The following is a 20,585-nucleotide window of genomic DNA, read 5'->3' on the forward strand; positions in this document are numbered from 1 at the left end:
AAGTTCTCCACGTCCCAGTGTTTAAAAAAATGTGTTTCCTGTACCATGAGGATGTTAATGTTATGTGTTAACATAAGTCTCTAGACAGCTTTTTGCGCATACGGGTTGCGTAGGCCATTTGTGTTTAGGGTAGCAATTTTGAATTTCATGTTGTTATTCAGAGGAAGGGAGGGATGATGTTTCTGGACCCGAGAGTTCTGTTGTGAAATCCACGGCTAATTCTACCTCCGGGCCTATTGGGGGGGGGGCCGTAGCCTTGTTCAATAAGCATCGTTTTTCGATTTTTGACAGTACTCAATGATTTTCATCTTTCAGCTTTTTCGGTGTCAATATATGTAAGGTGTTGCACAGTTGTTGCTTTTCTTCTTCGTTTAGGTCCAGATAATCACCCAGTTTAGGAGGCGAAGCTGTGGCTATATCTTTGATATGTAAAGCGCTCCAGTTTAGGTCAGTTCTCCTTCTGTGGAGATTGAAGGAAGGTTCCCCTTTTCGTATCATTATCGTATATAGTTTATCTACTGTGTTCATGGGTCCCTCAAAGTACCGTAAGATTGCCGAGCCATCTGGCATGTCTTCGTTGACAGATTGTTTTTGACCGTTGTCGGTTTCTTCTATATGTCGTTTTTTTCCCTTTCTTCAGTTTCCCCGTGGGTGTCGGTTTTGGGTTCGTTTGTTTCTTCCTCCTCCGAATTTGACGTGTCATCTTCACTTTCATTGTTTTGCTTGGTTTCGACTGCTGGTGTAAGGGGTCGTGCGGTGGTGTTGGAGTTGCCCTCCGTTCTTTCCTCTATAGGTTCGTTGCTATTTTCTTCAGTTTCAATATTATTCCTTGCTTTACGCTTTTCTTTTTCTTTGTTTTTCCCTCTGCATTATTGCTAGGCGGTGAATGATTTCCTTGCGGATATGTCTAATGATCTCAACTTGGGCCTGGCTCCCACTGAAGAGACCTCAATAAAAGTCGAAACTAGTCTGGGTAGTGGCCCTTCCCTTAATGCATAACATTAGACATATCCACAAGGAGATGTGTTTTGCATTATAGGAGATACTGAGACAGGATTGTTGGTAGCTTGCTCCACCTTTGCAACGAGTTGCCTGGTGTTGTACCACCTTACCCCAGTCCTGAAGATACTTCAGGCACAAACTTTGTTTGCTCACACTTGGATAAAGGATTAAACTAAATTTATTATACTCTAACCAAGTGAAAAATAAACTTTCAACATCTTTCTCTAAATCCAGAGTAATTTATTAAAAAAGGGTGGCACACCATTTGGCAACCCCTATAGGTAGAGATGACCTGCTAATGCTTCTGCCTGGTATCTCAACTTGGGCCTGGCTCCCACTGAAGAGACCTCAATAAAGGTCGAAACTAGTCTGGGTTGTGGCCCTTCCCTTAATGCATAACATTAGACATTAGACATATCTGCAAGGAGATGTGTTTTGCATTATAGGAGATACCGAGACAGGAGTGTTGGTAACTTGCTCCGCCTTTGCAACGAGTTGACCTGGTGTTGTACCACCTTACCCCAGTCCTGAAGATACTTCAGGCGCAAACTTTGTTTGCTCACACTTGGATAAAGGATTAAACTAAATTTATTATACTCTAACCAAGTGAAAAATAAACTTTCAATATGCAGTGTTACTTATTCATTCTCATGAATTACATTATAAAGGAAAGTGATATTAAACCTGATACACAATAGAGAATAGTCAGTTGAGCATTTACTTGACTTAATAAGTAATGATACACTTATCTACTAGAAGTTTTCTGGACTTCTGAACTATAGAGAGTAAATAATGTAATAAATTTGGTAGGAAAATAAGCAATAAAAAAAAGACAAAGATATGAAAACAAGCAGAATGAAGAACAAACTACAATTTTAATGGAGACTTACAGAATAAGTAACGATTTCAGTTATTGGCACACTTGTTAGTGAAGATTAAATATGGAAGTAAATAAAATATGTAAAAGCTGAAGTCTTCTGAAACAGTAATAGTATTGAATCCAAGCCACTATCATTTCCACTGTACGTTAAGGATTGACAAAGGAAATGAAATTGAATGTTCTTAAGATGAGCAGTAAATCCATCATCACTGACAAACACATGAAATATGTATTAGCAGAGAATGATAACCTTGAATAAGTTTGCATAATTAAGAACAGCTGCCTAACTATTAAAGTATCTCCTCCAGAACGGGAATATCCACTTTTGCCATGATAAAATAGCGAGGAAAAGAAGATATCCCTATATTTTATGACAATAAATGTTCAGGAATATACATATGGCGTAGAAGAGAGTTCATCTCCATTAATTCCACTCCACATCTTTCTAAATGAATTTAATTGTTTATCTTTTGACATAATTTCTTTGTCAATCATGCAAAACAAAATATTAATATTTTACAAGTTGTGGAGTAACTACTCAAGAAATCCCCGGTACAGTCCTAAACTTTTCTATTCTTGCATAAGAAATATAAAACTTAAATTAAGGAATGGCTTTCCATTGAATAATTAAATACTAAATTCATTGCAAATCCAATCCTACCAAATCCTAAGGGTGAGAAAGTTAAATAAGGTAGGTGTGAGATGGATGAATAAAGAGATTAGCATGCTTAAATTATGTATACCTCCAGAGATTTCTAGGATACTTAGCTTTTAGTGTTATGGTCTACAGTAAAGATTTACTTAGTGACATCTACAAATAAATAAATAAAATAACATAACTTACTACTTTAAACATCTAGTTACTACTGTTTATTTCAACCAGTTATATATGAGCACATAATATAGAAAACAACAGTACCAAATAACATAAGCCTGAATGAAATGACGCTAATATAACATTTTGCAGACTTATGAGAACCAGTAGTCATTAGCGGAAATCAATAACTATTCATCAACGTATACTGTACTGTAACTCCAAAATACTAAAAAACTTAAAGGATAAAAAAGCGTTAAATTCAGATAGAAAACATTACATTAGTTTCTGTATTTATTTCTTTATTATTATTTTTTTACTATTACCATTATATGATATCTTCATAGAGTCAAGGACTCATGACGGGATGACACACTGCATCACAAAACCCATCATATAATACTGCTAACACCAAAATCCTCGCACTGCACAATGAATAAATATGCTCGCTACATATTCCTACAATATCGGGATAAATATATTAAAAAAAAAAAAGAACTCGAAGCATGAAGTTGGTTTTCTACAGGAATTTTCTATATTTTTGTGTCATATTTTTTAAAAAAAGGAAGAAACAGTATCAAACTATTGTTTTATATATATAATGCTGGAAGTCGGTAAAGTAAGCATTGCCCTCAACAACTCTTATCTTAAAAGCTTGCCTCTTACAACATGGTTTATCTTTCCTTGTCTAGAATCCTATATTTCCTCCTAATTGGAGAAAAAGAACATTCGAATCAGCTGTTTCGATAAGAAATTTTATTAATAATAAACACCAGATGGCAGTAGAAGCATCATACGAGCAGAAAAACATTTTCAAAAATGAAAACGCAGAAAATTTATATAACGTCAGGTAAGTTAAATTTGATTTAATAAATTAAAACTGACTTAAACTCAGAAGCTGAAATGAGTTTGAATATTAGGGGGGCGGAGAGTAAATTTTGAAGGAAGAAAAAAAAACATATAAATAATCATATATAATTATATAATTTTTTACACAACAATTAGCGGTTGTCAGTTATTTTCAGTTTTTATTTATGTATATATATACATACCAGTTACTTACCTGGCAATGCAAACCTTTATTTATCCTCTGTAAATTTTCATTTTCTTGGTCTTTTTGCTTACTTGATTGTTTTAATTTTTCCACAGTCTGTTGCCATTTTTTGCTTTCTTCCCATCGGATAACCTGTTCACGAGGATTCGACATTGCAATAGTTTACTGGATGAGCTTAAATATTTAAATAGCATTTTAATATGAGATGCATAGAATTTATGGCATTTAAACAACGAAAATTTCACAGTCTAACTTTACTTGTTTTAAAACCTACCATTAGTAAAACTTAGGTGTTTCTAAATAAGTAGAACGCTCTGACATATGCACAGCCAGAGTTTGATTTTTGTATACAACACGCAATAAATTTGCCACATTTCACAGACCTTCCAAGCGTTTCTTCTCTCAATCGACTTGAGTTCAGTGTATTCATTTCACTGTACTTTCGTATGTCTTAGTATGTTATTTAGTTTTTGCATGCATTCACAAGTGATATATAGTGCGTCATTTATGTTTTTCGACGGTCAAAATTCATTTGCAAGCAGGATCCGTTTTTTTCCACACCGCTTTTCACCAGTGCTCTGGTCCTTTATATGGCGAATAAATGTGGGGGAGCGGCACCTGTGTTGGATCTCCCACAATGAGTGGGAGATCCTCTCCCACTCCATTATTATCTGTGCTAACTACATGAGACAAGATAATGGAGGGGACTCCAGCTTCGAGAGTGTTTTATCTAGTTATAGCATCAGAGAACACAGCGGTAACCAACGTAGCCACAATTTCTCCATTTGAGGTAAGTGAACATGTGATCCTAATCTGGGAGACTGCAAAACATGTTGAATTTTCGGTTGATAAAGGGGTATATGTTTTAAAATGAATAAGCAGAAAGAGAAATGGCTCCAGTCGAGCGTGGAGAGATCACATCGAATGAGTGAGTGGTGTAGCTAGAGCTTTTGCTGCCTGTGACAATCCCTGAGTTTGCCTCCCCCTTCAATACACACCAAAAATACTACAAAAAGTCAAAACGACGTATAGGAAAATAAATTAAAACACTACGTTTATTTTTGAAGTAAAACTTTAATTTCAACATTCTAAAATGTTACTTTTCTTGCTTTTCTGTTAACAAAAGCATCGATGACATTGGCGACGTCTATTTCATAGCAATGTAGATAATTCTTAATCAGTTTTATTTCGAAAACCTCCTCCTCTCACAACTAGCAACACTTACAACAATTGTGAGGAAAATTCGCAGTAGTATTACAATATTTGGAAATGAGTTCCCGAGACTGTATTTTAGAATTAACTGCCAAAGTTCAAAAAGGTTCAAAGTGCCGCCAGGGGCGAATCTCCCCCCCACCCTCTAGTTACGCCACTGGAGTGAGTGGTATCAGTGGAACTAGCTGTAGATCCAGAAATTAGCTGTTGTATTTGTATACAAATGCTAGAAGTATAAGAAACAAGGAAGATGAAATGGTTGCATTAATTGCGTCTGTTCACCCAAAGATTGTCAGAATAAGTGAGCCATGGTTGGAAGAGGACGCAGTGGCGTAGCTAGAGCTGTTGCCACCCCTCTCAATACACACCAAAAATATTACAGAAAGTCAAAACGACGTATAGGGAAATAAATTAAAACACTAAGTTTATTTTTGAAGTAAAACTTTAATTTCAACATTCAAAAATGTTATTTTTCTTGCTTTTCTGTTAGCAAAATCGTCGATGACATTGGCGAAGTCTATTTTCATAGTAATGTAGGTAATTCTTAATCAATTTTTTTTTAGAAAATTCCTCTCACAACTAGCAACACTTACAGCAATTGTGAGGAAAATTCGCAGTAGTATTACAATATTTGGAACTGAGTTCTCGAGATTGTATTTTAGAATTAACTGCAAGTTTTCAAAAAGGTTCAAAGTGCCGCTAGGGGAGGACCTCCCCCCCCCCCCAGCTACACCACTGAGAGGACAACACCCTGACAGGAAAGATGGAAGGGTATGATGTGTTTTGTGAGGATAGAAGGGGTAAAAAGGGAGGGGAAGTGCTATTGATGATAGAGAAAGAGTTATGTCTATACAAAGTAGAGATGCAAGAGGGAAATAGTGCCAGTGGTTTTGAGGCAGTATGGTGTGAGATAGAGGTGAATGGAATCAAATACTTGGTTGGATGTTGTTATAGACCAGGTAATGTGGATGGTGGTGATAATGAAATGTATAATCAAATTAGCCAAGCAAATAAGAAAAGGATGATCATTATGAGCGATTTTAATCATGGCAATATAGACTGGAATGATGAGATAGCCACTGGGAGTAAAGAAAATGAGTGTCTTGAGTTTTTGAGGGATAACTACCTCAGATAGTATGTAACAGGGGGCACACGAGGATTGAGGGTCTTGGATTTGGTCATCTCATCAGAGGATGTAATTATAAATGAGGTGTGAAATCATCCACCAATTGGTGAGAGTAACCATGAGGTGATTACCTGGGTGGTTGCCAGCAGTGTGAGGACCTCTGTGAGAAAAGGATATATGTGGAACTATAAGGGGTATGATTATGAAGAGCTCAGGAGACAGCTTGCAGGTGTAGCATGGAATGAGGAGTTAGCTGGAAAAGAGATCAATGCAGCTCGGGGGATTTTCAAAAACTATCTAGTAGATGCAACGTCTAAGCGTATTCCAAGGGCGAGAAGGTTAAATAAGGTAGGTGTGAGATGGATGAATAAAGAGAGGTATGAACAGCAGTTAGCTAACGAAGCCAAAAAGAATACCGAGTTCTTTCGATATGTAGCTAGCAAAAGAAAGAATGACTATAGAAGGATGACATTGATAAGGAGAAAATGGTATAAAGACAGCTGTTGCAGAAGATATAGTGGAGATACTTAATGAGCAATTCAGAAAGGTCTTTTAATCTTGTGAATGTGACTTCATGGAGAGATTGAGAGTAGTAGATGATGGGGAGGAGAGACTGACTGTAAGTGAGCAAGAGGTGTATGCAGAGTTGAGTAAACTAGATGCTAATAAGGCTGTGGGACTTCATAATATATCGCCACGTATTCTGAAGGAATGTGCCAGGGAGTTTACACCTATCGACATATTTTTTTAGTACGAGTCTTGCACTCGGTCAAGTCCCTAAGGAGTGGAAGGAGGGCAAGATTGTGCCACTTCATAAAGGAGGTGATCGAACTCAAGCATCAAATTATAGGCGTATCTGTGTGTCAGGTGTTGCGGTTAAGTTGTTGGAGAAGCTCGTGAGAACTAGGATCGAGAGTTGGGTTGACAACAATGGTATTATCTTTGATGGACAGTATGGATTTGCTAAAGGGAGGTCATGTTTTAGTAATCTACTTACTTATTACAATAAGGTGACTGCTTCCATGGACAGAGGAGAAGGATACAGTAATATACTTAGATTTTGCAAAGGCTTTTGATAGAGTACCTCATGATAAATTGATAGTCCAACTAGAGCAGATGGGGTTGGATATTAGATTAGTGCATTGGATTAGAGACTAGCTATCTGATAGGTATCAACAAGTTGTGTATGGGGGAGTGATATCTAGGAAAAGGAAAGTCACTAGTGGAGTGCCTCAGGGGTCTGTTTTGGGGCCATTACTGTTTAACTTGTATATTAACGAAATAGGTGAAGATTTGGATGGAGATATTCAGTTGTTTGCAGATGATGCAAAGTTGGGACAAACCAAGAAGAGTAGTGAAGATGTTGTGGCCTTACAAGAAGACTTGAATAAATTGAGTGATTGGGCATGGAATGGAGATGCGAGTTTAATGTTGCAAAATGTAAGGTTTTAAAATTTTGTATAAGGCTTTGATTAGGCCACACATGGACTATTGTGCGCAGATTTGGTCACCGGGTTTTCAGAAGGATGAAGAGATGTTGGAAAGGGTCCAAAGGCGACTGACTAAGGTAGTTTTTGACCTCTGGAATGTCGAGTATGAGGAAAGATTGAGAAGATGTAATTTGCAGAGTCTGGTGGACAGGAGGAAGAGGGGAGATATGACAGAGACCTACTAGTTGATAAGAGGTTGTTATAGGATCAATGCTGGAGAAGTTCTACAGAAAATAGTGGGAGATCGGGGGAGAACCAGAGGTCATCCCTGGAAACTGTATAAAGAGGGTGTGAGTAGGGGAGTGAGGGACAGGTTTTTTTCATGCAGAGTTGTGAATGATTGGAATGCCTTGCCTGAGAGTGTGGTGTCTGCAAGGGGTTTGAATGTGCTCAAGGCATGGTATGATGAGCTGTGTGTGAGATAAAAGGACCTCCCAGATGAGTCTTTGACTCCATGAGGTCTTGGGGTAATAATAATAATAATAATAATAATAATAATAATAATAATAATAATGTGTGAAATTACAAAGTATGGGATTATGAAAAACTGCAGGGTCGGCTTAAAGCTACAATGGCATAGTAATTTGGAGGGGACTATTACCAGTACATAGGAAATGATCTTAGGATGTTTCAGGAAATGATTATCACATTGTATACCCAAGAGTAAAGAGAATAGATCAGATAGAAGTTATATGGATGAAGAGTATCATTAAACAGGAGTTGCAAAAAATCGGTGCAGAGGGAATATGAAATAAGAGATGATCAGTAAGCCCACGAGCAGTACAAGGCACAGTAGGGAATGGGAAAGCTAATTATCGGAGGAAGTTAGCTAATGACTAAAAGAAATCTCAAGGAGTTCTTTCACATGTGGCAAGTAAAAGGAAGAACGACATTAATGGGTCCCAATGGTGGGAGGTAACAGTCGCAAATGAAATAAGTTACGGAGTAATCAATTTTTAAATATGCACCATCCAGGTTGAGAACAATATTGCAGAAGAACACAGCCACAGGATTGGAGAGCTTATTAACCCATGTATTATGAAAATGTGCTGCTACAGATATGGCACCAACTCTGACCAATCTGTTTATTTTGAAGCTCACTCCTGGGAGGTTTCTAAGGGAGTGGAAAGAGAAGAAAATAGGTCCGCTGCATAAATGAGGCTCTAAGACAGAAGTAACAAATTAGTATTATGATTATTATCATCATCAACAGACCTCCACAGAGTCAAGGGACTCATTGTAGGAGGTCCCACTCTAGTAGCTGAATTTTCACTGTTCACCCTGGTTCCCTGACGAAAAAAGCGGCAGGGCCTTGTTTAACTAGGTGATGCCCCAAAAGTACTCTCTCTCTCTCTCTGTACTTTTACATTATTATTATTATTTTACAGCATCTCCATGGAGTCCAGAGACTCATTGTGGGAGACCCTAATTAACCATTATATACATAAATCCTATCATATCTCTCCTTGAATCCATTCATAATCAGGGGAACTCACAACCAATTTTGGCAATCCATTCCACTCACTCACCACTCTCCATGCAAAAAACCTGATCCTCACACTCCTACTAACCATATGCTTACACAACTTCCATGGATGGCTCCTAGTTCTCTGACTATTTGTCATATATCAAATAATTTCACTTGCTTCAATTTTATAAAATCCATTTAATATCTTAAAAGTTTCTATCAGGTCCTCTCTTTTCCACCTATCAACTAAACTTTATAACTCACAAACTTTTAACTTATCCTCATAGGAAGTATTCCACAGATCTGTCACCATTTCGGTCACTTGTCTCTGAATATTTTCGACCACTGCCTGGTGCCCAAGAAACCCAGATGACCAACTCTGTGCACAGGTAGTCAATCATAGCCTTATAAAGAGGGAAAAATGGCTTCCTTATCTTTACTGTTAGCATGTTTTTCAACATCCAAGTAATTCGTTGAGTTATTTTACCAACTTTTTCAATATGTCCCCTCTGAACTTAAACTCTTTGTCCACCATTATCCCTAAGTCCCTAGTCTTGTCAATTTCCTGCAAACCAATACCATCAATATGATACACCATATGCAACCTTTTCAACCCGAAGTGCATAGACCTTGCATTTTGCAACATTAATTGGCAATTGTTATCTTTCGCCCATAATGCCAATTTATTTAAATCATCCTGCAGGATATCTACATCACCTTTATCAACTATTGCTCTCCCCAGTTTTGCATCCTCAGTAAACAACTGAATATCTCCTCTTAAATCTTTCCCTTTTCCAAGGCATTTGACAGAATATCACATGGAAAACTATTACTAAAACTAGAGCAGATGGGAATGGATATGAGGCTAGTAGCATGGGTAGGGAGATAGCTGATGGATAGACATCATAGAGTTATATGGTGAAGTGGAACCTAGGAGAATGATGGTAACTAGAAGAGTATCTCAGGGTTCAGTACTAGGGGCCACTACTCTTTAATTTGTACATAGGGAAAGATTTAAGAGGAGGTATTCAGTATCACGGTGTGGCCATTACCTTTATCCAATTCTGCTGTTACTTTATTATAAAATGTGAATAAGTTACTAAGTCAGAACTTACCTTTTACTAAGCCATGCTACCCACTATAGAGTATCACATTCCTATTCACCCACCATTGTATTTTACCTTTCACCAACTTTTCCAATACTTTAACGACCACTCCAGATATATTAATTGGTCTGTTGTTTGCTACCTCTGTCTTGGAGCCGCCTTTATGCAATGATACTATCTTACCCCTCTTTCCACTTCCTTGGAACCCTGCCAGAGCTGAGACTTAGATTGAACAACTTCTTCAGAGGCAATGCTAATTCTTTTGCACATCCATGTAGTACATGGGCTAATATGCCATCCAGTCCCACTGCTGTGTTCACATTCATATTTTTCAATATGCTGAATACCTCCTAGTTGCTGATGTAACAACGTCTTTGTTACATCAGCAACTGTAAAGTTATCATCTTAATGATACACCTTTGCAAAATGATCACTCATCAGCTGAACTATTCTTTTGGTTCAGTTACCTTCTTACTATAAGCATTGTTTAAATTTTTGTTTAAATATTAAACATTTATTAAATAATAAATGTTTAAAGCATTGCTTAGTCATTTTCCCTCTTACTTGCTACATATCGAAAAAACTCTTTTGGATTTAATTTGGACTGTTTTGCTAATTATCTCTCTCATAGTCTGATTGGATTTCCTTACCATACTAGTCATCCTTCTTGCTTGCAGTTTGTACTGCTAATAGTATGCTGATCACTTTTTTCTTTATACAGGGTGGCCATAAAATAACTTTCCCTCTTTGGAAGCATCTGAAGCTAAAACCAATAAACAGAATGAGACCAAATTTTATATTGAGACTTTTCAAGGCATGGGGAGATGATTTCAGCGAAAAAAATATTTAATACCAAAAGTCGCCGATAGGGGAAATTTTGGCGCTGGGGGAGCCAAAAACAAGCAGACATTAAAGGCAGATAAAATGGAATAATAACATTTCGACGATGTAAGCAACAGCCGCATCACTCATTCCAGCTGGATATGTAGCACATTACAATGATAATAAGAATAATAATAATTAAACTAAAACAACAACTTGTGAGAGACACAGAAATTAATGTAGTGATTGAACTCACAGGAAATAATGTTTTATTCATCAGAATCGTGTATGTGGTCTCCTGGACCACATACATGATTTTAAATGTGCTGACCTTTCTTGTGTACAACAAATTGTGGTAGTTAGTGCTTGCACACGACTGAACTTATACGAATAGAAGTGAAGCATTTTTCGTAAGATTTTCAACACTGTACCATAAGACATATCAAGTTGGCGAGCGCTTGGACCAGTACTGGTCCCTGTGTTGTCGAACACCGCAGTAGCAATGTCTGTTACTGTCTCTTCTTGCACTGCTTTCCGTCCTCTGCCAGGTCTAACTCTTAGTGATCCAGTTTCTTCAAACTTTTTAATCATAGCTCTCAGTGCTACAGCTGACATAGGACCTGTACGCAGGTTATGAAGCCTTCTAAATTCCCGAAGGGCCGCTACAGCATTGCACTTTTTAAGGTAAAACAACTTAACAAGTAAAGCACGCTGAGGCAAGGTAGTACGCATATTGAGCACAATTCGTCAGTCATTCGAATAACTGCCTGAACGTTCCCAATCCCTTTTTAAGTGGAATTGGTGGTGCTGCTGTCACGTACGCACAGTAAAATTTGCATAATCCTTTTTACCTGCATTTTACTGCAAATATTTAACAGCTTTCGGCTCTTCCAGCGCAAAAATTTCCCCTATCGGCGACTTTTGGTACTAAATCTTTTTTTTTGCAGAAATCATCTCCCCATACCTTCAAAAAGTCTCAATATAAAATTTGGTCTCATTCTGTTGCCTCCAAAGAGGGAAAGTTAATTTATGACCACCCTGTATTTCCCCCACAATGTTTTCTTTTTTTTGCAACTAATGCTTTACATCCCTACTCATCCACTTAATTCCAACTTGGTTTATCCTCCTGACCTTGGGTATGCTGTCTGATACTGTTACTCTCAAGCAATCTCTGACCAACTGCCGTGCACTACTGACATTCTTTCCTTGTGGCTTCTCAAGCCATGGCATTGTTACATACCTGTATCATGCTATGTGTACCTATGCTTTTTGTGTAAGTTTGTTTATTGCTGTGTAAAGGACTATGTTTATACATCTTGCATGAGTTCTTAAGAGTATTATGAGAGTGGATGGCATGTGCAAAATGGGAACACTCTGTATCTCACTTCATGCAGCTCTTCATTCTTTTTGTGTATTCACTCTGATTATGAGATGAGATACTCATCACAAAATATTTTTTATATTATATATTTTAATTTTCTTAATGTAATTTAGTTTAAGTTCATTGTAAGCTCATCATATTTGTGAATTACATTACTATTAATAATCCACTTCACTCCTTTAATTTTTTTTTAGAACTTTCATATTTTTAGTCTCCAAACTTTGATCATCTATTTTATTTCAAATGCAGCTCTCTGATCTATAAGTTTAAATTGATTTGAGGTTTGAACTCTGTTTTGTGTATACCTAGTTTAGTGTTTTGAGCAATTTCCATCTTATTCCATATAAATTTCTCTCCTAAACATACCAGCTTTTATTATTATTATTAACATTTGACCTCCACGGAGTCAGAGACTCATCATGGGAGGTACACACTATTGCACACGATGCTCATCCAACCATGCTTTAAACTGACTCAGTGTGTCTACAGCCACAACACACTCAGGCAATGCATTTCACTCACCAACCACTATCCATGCAAAGAACCTACTCCTCACACCCTCCTTATACAGTTTCCAGCAATGGCCCTATTATTCTACCCCCCCTTCCCCGATTCTATGAAAAATCTCTTCCATGCCAACCCGATAACAACCCCTAACTAGCTTATATGTCTCAATGATATCCTTCCTCACTTCCTCCTATTCACGAGACTCTGCAACTTACATTCTCTCAAGCTGTCCTCATACTCCATATTCCAAAGACCACTGACCACCTTTGTGAATCTTCTCTGGACCCTTCCAACATATCCTCATCATGATGAAACCAGGTGACCAAATCTGTGCACAATAATCCATATGAGGCCTGATCAAGCCTTATACAATGACATCATAACCTCTCTATTTCTGCATGTCAGGGTCCTCCGCATCATTACCATTATACAATGTGATGTCTTCACAACTGCAATGTGGCCCCCGAATTTCAGGTCCTCGTCTACCATCACTCCTAGATCTCATCTCCTCTACTTCTGTTAAAGTTTCTCCACCAAGTGTATACTTTGCATCCCATCGTTGCTTAACAAATATCAAAACCTTACACTTTGCAACATTGAACTGACAGTTCCACTTACCTGCCCATTCATGCAATCTATTCAAGTCCTCTTGTAAGGCCATAACATCCACTTGATTATGCATTGCTCTCCCCAGTTTTGCATCATCTGCATATCACTAGTTAAACTCATCCCAATATCATAAAAAATCTATTTCATGATATTGGGATGAGTCTCCAATATCATTAACATACAAATTGAACAATGATGGCCCTAAAACTGACCCCTGTGGTAAACCACTAGTGACCTTTCTCTTTCGGGATATTGCACCCCATATGAAACTTTCTGATACCTATCTGACAGCCAGTCACCGATCCAACTCAGAAGTCTGTTATCCAATCCCATCTGTTCCAGTTTATTTAAGGGCTTGTCGTGTGGCAGTCTATCAAAAGTTTTTGCAAAATCTAAGTACACCGCTGTATGTATATGCATCTCCCCTGTCCAAGGTATTTATCACCTTGTTATAGTACATAAATAAGTTAGTGAAACATGATCTCCCCTTAACAAACCCATTTTGATAACCAAAGAGAATACTGCTGTTATCAACCCATTTCTGTATTCTGCTTCTCACCAATCTCTCCAGTACCTTCAACACAACTCCAGATATACAGCCTATAATTTGAAGCTACAGCCTTATTGCCACCTTTATGCAGTGGAACAATTTTACCCTTGTTCCACTCCCTTGAAACCTGTGTTGTTGTAAGACTTTTATTAAACAGGCATGCCAATGCTACTGCCAATTTCCTGGAACATTTCCTTAAGATGTTTGGTGATATGTCTTCAAATCCTATCACCTTATTGACATCAAGGTTATTTATTTCCTCAAATACTTCCTGCTCACTCACAATTAAGCCATCCTCTCCTATGTCCTGTACACTTAATTTCCTATACACTTAATTACATCCACCCTGATCAGGATGAAACACTCTTATAATTGATCACTGACTACCTCAACAATGTCTTCTGCAGCACTTACCATTCTACCACTTTCATTCATTGATTCATTAACTTCATCTTACCATGATCATTCTTCCTTCTACTTGCCACATATTTAAAAAAACTCTCTAGGGTTTTTCTTTGCCTGATTTGCCAATTTCTGCTCATACTGCACTTTTGTTTTCCTTACTGAGTTAATCTCCCGACTTTTTCTTTATACTCTTCGTGTGACTGATTATTAACATTATTCATCTTCTACGTCCTCCAAAATTCATCCATTATTCATCTTTGGATGGATTCATTCATTCATCAAAATCCATTATTCATCTTGTACTTCCTGCACATTCTTCCATTTTACACCTACCATATCAGCCTTTTAGCCTTCGAAATACATTCATACACAGATGCTGTTACGTTATTCTTCATCAGTTCCCATGCAGCATTTGTTACCTTACCGCTCAACTCCTCATTCCATGTTATAGCTCCAAGCTGTCTCCTGAGCTTGTTATAATCACTAGCCTTATAATTCCACATATATCCTTTCCTCACAAAAGTCTGCATATAACTAGCTACAACACAGGTGATCACTTCATGATCACTTTCACCAACTGGAGGAAAGTGTGAAACCCCTCTCACAATTACATCCTATGATGAAATGATCAGATCTAGATCTCTCGATCCTCACATGTCCTCCTTTATGTGCTGCCTGAGAGAGTTATCTCTCCAGAACTCGAGAAATTAATTTTCCTTATTCCCAAATGCTATTTCTTCATTCCAATCTATAATCTATACCACCATAATTAAAATCACCCATAATAATTACCCTTTCTTTGTTCACTAATCCAAATTGTTTATACATTTCTTCATCACCACCTTCCACATTCCCAGGCCTATAACAACATCCAACTATATACACTCGGGTCTCTTTTTATGCAGATTTGAAAGTTATACGGTATAGTATGCCCACAGATACAAGACCTTTCAACACTTCTGTGCATATCAACAGAAAGAGAATCCATTCCGATAATAGGGTAATCCAGCGTTTCCCCAACTTTTCCTACGAAGGAACACTTCACAAATCCTAAAATTTTCATGGAACACCTTGGTTATTTTGTAATATATTAATTAATAATTAATTGTTAATTTAGCTGATTTATTATCATTAATTAATAATTGATCATTAATTAATTAAACATAAACATTAAATTAATTTGTGCTGATTTTCATTGACATATCTCATTCTGATCACCAAAAATTTATAATATTATTATAAGTACTTATGAGTAAATGCAGACTTTTTCTATTGTGTGCTGATAGTTTTCCCCTCCCTTTGTACATCCTGGAGATTGCTTTGTAGGCTGGAGGTGGATGAATCACTATCTGTTGCATCACAAACACCTTCAATAAGAGATTTCTTAACACCAAAATTAAACAAAGTTCCTTGTCTCTTATTCATATTAAAATTTAAATCTGTAGGCCTATTACTTTTAAAAAATCACGGCACTACGGTTTCTAAACAAGCATGTGGATAATTCCTTAAGTGACGATGATATTATTGGATATCGATTAACTTTAGATATCATCGAGGATCCAGAAAACGATAGTGAAGCGGAAGAAAAACCTCTCCCCTTCACAGCAAATATAATTCGAGAAGGTCTCGAACTGTGCAATAAATCAGAAAATCATTTTCTTGTTAATGACACAAATTCTGAACGAGCCTTTAAATTCCAACGTGAGCTGAAGAACTGTATGTCTGGATATTGCGAGCTGTATAAAAAATTAGTGAAATCATCATTGCAAAGTTTAATCACTGATTACATTGTCAGAAGAAAAAAAATCAGCACAGAATGAGGGTGAAGCTAATTCTGTTTGTGAAGAACCATTGCCTTTACCATACAGATCTGATGCAGTGACTATCTCTTCTGGTGATGAAAGTGATTTTGCACCAGTTTGCAAATGTTGCCGAATATTGTCTAATAGCGATGATAATTCTGATGACAAAAAAAAAAAAAAAAAAAAAAAAAAAAAAATTTACTTTTCAATAAAATTAAATGAATAACGCTTTAAAACAAACTTAGGCATTCTTATTTTCCTGAATTTTCATAAACTTTTTTATGCGATTGTAGGTTTATTTTAATTCATTGCTTCGATTTTATGTGGTTTTAGAAAATTATGGAACGTATCCCTAATTTTTCAACATAAGTTAGGCCTTTTTTGCGCGATTTTCTGTGGAATGTATCTACCACATAAAAAGAGACCCGACTGTACATCTTCCTGTCAATCTCCACATTACACCACACTACTCCTCAAAACCATTGCCACTATTTCCCCCTTTCATGTCTACCTTATGTAGACTTAATTCCCCTGCTATCATCAGCAGCACTCCTCCTCCCTTCTTGCCCTTTCTATCCTCATGATAAATACTGTATCCTTCCATTTCTATTCCAGTTACAATATCATCTTCATTCAACTATGTTTCACTTATTGTAATGATTTTGGGGCAAATAAACTCAGTGACTGCAATCATTTTCTTCCCCTTATTTCTGATACTTCTGGCATTTGTAAACAAACAAAGCAGTTCATTTTTAATTCTATAGCCAGTCCTATCTCAGCCACATCAGCATGGATGCTAAATAGGGGGTACTTTTGACTAGGCAGTATAATTTGGGACTCAACAGGAGCTTGAAAAATGTATGATATTGAACAAGGGTGATACAAAGACTGATATAACTATTGACCTATTAGTATCTCTGGATTGGTGATGAAAATTTTTGAAAAGTTAGCGCTTACATATAGAAATAGGTTGATGGAGAATCTACTCTGTAATGAACAGAATGAGTTTACTAAGGGAAAGTTACGTTTAAGAAATTTGCACATATTTTATAATAATGGTATGGTTCAATGTACACAACACAATCCTTTTGAGTTTTGCTAAGAATTTTGACAGGATATAGTAAAGAAGATCCTTGTATAAGTTGGAGGATATAGGATTGGATTAGAAACTATCGTTTTGGATAAGATGATGATTGGCTAACAGATATCCAAAGGTGTATGGAGAGGGACTGAATCTGCAAGATTTAAGGTGACAGTGGTGTATCCGTGGGATCAATCCTTCATCCATTTTTATTCAATCTTTACATTAATGACATTAGGAGGGATATGATTGGTGACACATACAATTTTTTACTAATGATGCAGAGGTAGGCAGAATAATCAGGAATATGACTGACATGAAGCATTCATAGAATGATTTGAAGTGGTTGTAATTGTGGGCATGTGAAAATGGCTATAAGTTCAATGTCAGTAAATGCAAAGTTTTGCACTTTGGCATGGTAAAATATCTAATGGCATATTGTATTGTATTGTATTGGTGGGATTACTATTATTGTTATCAGACCTCCAGAGAGTCAAGGACTCATTGAGGGAGACCATACATCACCCACTTCAGCTGTCACATCTTCTCTTAAACTCATTCACACTAGATGCACTCACTGCTTCAACAAACAATCTGTTTCACTCATTCATGGTTCTTGGAGAGAAAAATCTAGCTCTTACCCCCTTTTTTTAACTACATGTGATTTCCACAGATGCCCCCTTATCCTCTCCATACCGTCAACATAATGAAAAATGTCATCAAGCAATACTCTGTAATACTCTCGCAGAAGTTTACAGACTTCTATCATATCATCCTCTCTTTCTTCTGTCTATCAGTGTCTGCATTTCACATATTCTCAATCCATCCTCATAATCTACATTCTATAATCATGATATCTTGGTAATTTCTTCACAGCCTTCATAGCTTCTTTATCCTCTTGGAACCTAGGAGCCCAAATCTGCACACAGTGGTGCAGTTACATCAAGGTCTTGTAAATAGGCAAAATCACTTTCTTATCCTTAAATGTCAATGTTCATTTAAACATTGCAATTATACCTTGAGTTGTATTTGCAATATTTGTTGTGGCCTTTAAACTTCCAACTTCCTGTCTATCATAACTATGAGATCTTTAGTCAATGCACCCCAATTTCCTTGCTATTCTCCAGAGAGATTAGGACAATCCTGTCAACTTCAAGTGCTATCAAAACACTATCTCTAAAAATAATCCCCCCCCCTTTGCCACAAAAGATCTGATTTCTCTTCACATGCTGCTCTCATAACTATCATTAATTTGAAGAGAAGGAAATTAGCCATAAAATGTCAACTTGCTTCTGTTGGAAAGTCAGCCTTTCTTGGCACAAACAAATCATATCATAACCTGTAAAGTCACCTATATTTTTTTTGTTGTTGCTGATTTTTTTTTTTGTTCAAGATACTACTTTTTTTTCTCACCTGATAGTACTGCTAACCATATACAAATCTACATCTGCCTAAACTTTGGAATGTCATTGTCATATATGGAAAGGAAACACCAGAATGCACCCTTAAAGTGTTTCTTGCTATCTAGATAAGGACAGTTGAAATGATTACCTCCAAATAATCACACTCTGATCACTTTATTTCTCTGAGATATTCTTCTTCTGCTTTTCTCTTTTTATTTAAGTATTTTCAATGGCACTTTTTTATTGAAATAAATTGGCTTTTATTGTTTTTCTGTTGTATTCTAAGCAAGTAAAAACATAAGCAGCTGCTTGTCAACATATTTTAGTAACAAGTTAGAGAAGCAATAAATTTATGTTGCTTTAAGAAAGACTCGTATGTTGTTGTGGCTGAAGGACAGGTTAATTAAAAAGTTATTATTATATTTTACTCCATACATGAGAGCACATCAATGATGTGTGTCAGCAAAGGGAATAAGAAGAAACCTATTGATGTGTTTCTTGACCAGCTATAGTCCATTCCGAATCAAATCTACTAAACCAGCTTATCATAATTGTTTCATTCCATCTCCTTCTATCCTATGGAACAGTCACTTCATAACTTGTCTTCCCAAAGAACTATAATCCACAGTTGTTCAAAAAGCATACTGATGGGTTCTTCTTAGCTACTTGATACACAGAACTGATGTGCTTTAGTTTTAATTTTTAATCCAATTTAAAAATTTGTAATTAACCTGTCCTTCAGCCATAGTAGCCATCTAACCTTTTGTCATCCCACCATGGGAATGGATGTGTGTGATTGTCTGTGAAAATACTAGTGGTGGTCGGTGGTAGATGGAGTTGGTGTAGATCAAGGCTGTCCAACCTTAGGTAATCCAAGGGCCATATTAAAAAAAAAACATTTATACGAGGGCCGCATCACAATGCATATATGGTAATTTGACGAGCAGCAGCGGCACAACCTTGAAAGCTGAACAAATGAACAACACTAATTGCGCAATAATCATGCGCTCACATTCCCCGTGAGTGCCCGGAGCATGCATATCGGAACAAAACAATGTAAGAAAGCTTCTTTGACACATCTAATATTTGAAAAATAAGTGATGTAAAACCATCAAATAAAATATCTAATATGTATTTGATTCAAATTGTTATTTTATTTTTTCGCTCGTGAAAATCAAAACCCATAAGCGGGCTGCACAAAATCTCACCACAGGCTGGATGCAACCTGCAGGCAGTGCTTCGGCCAGCCCTGGTGTAGATGATGAAAGTAGTTATAGTTGGTGGAGATGGAGAGTTGTAGTAGAGTAAGTGCCCTCCCTCGATGAGTCTTTGGACTCCTTGGAAGTGTCATGTAATAATAATAATAATAATAATTATATCTATAACCAGTTACTAAATGCTGAAATATGTTCGACATATTTCAACCTTGGAAAAGTGCAACAGTCTTCAGCTATTTAACTTATAAACTAACATACACCTCAATCAAAGCACCTTTGTCTTCTGTTAGATAAATTCAAAAATAACAAACTGATTATCATAATTATGTGAATTCCTCAATGCTCTATAGCAAATCTTCTTGGAATAATCCTGTTTCACTTGAATCTGAGAGAATAAAGTAATTGCAAGCTGGAATCCAACAGTAGCTTGATCAGAAGAACTACAGGATACTCTAGCCTTCTACTGGAAAAGACCTGACTTGGATTCTCATCATGATTAGAGGAATTTGTATATGGACTTCAACTGAAGGTGAGTTAGTCAATCTCATATGAGGATAGCAGGGTTTTCCCCCCTACTGGAAACTCAGGTTTTTCATCCTGCACACAGGCAAATTGGACATACAGGCAATTTACAGGAAAAAGTACTATTTGAATGA

At 36.8% G+C, this 20,585-nt stretch overlaps 1 protein-coding gene across 1 annotated transcript in view; it reads right to left on the reverse strand.

Annotated features, from left to right (window-relative positions):
• Nucleotides 1-20,585, reverse strand: part of LOC150093710 (centrosomal protein of 290 kDa-like) — a 400,621-nt gene that overhangs the window by 199,901 nt on the left and 180,135 nt on the right. Inside the window, exon 11 of the mRNA XM_090412504.1 lies at nt 3,760-3,882. Coding sequence (XP_090268630.1) covers nt 3,760-3,882 — 123 coding nt within the window. The remainder of the gene's footprint in view (nt 1-3,759; nt 3,883-20,585) is intronic.

The sequence above is a fragment of the Typopeltis vanoorti genome, chromosome 23 (genome assembly GCF_054136105.1).
Source record: "Typopeltis vanoorti isolate ZY-2024b chromosome 23, IOZ_Tvanoo_1.0, whole genome shotgun sequence".
In the NCBI taxonomy this organism is placed as follows: Eukaryota; Metazoa; Arthropoda; class Arachnida; order Uropygi; family Thelyphonidae; genus Typopeltis; species Typopeltis vanoorti.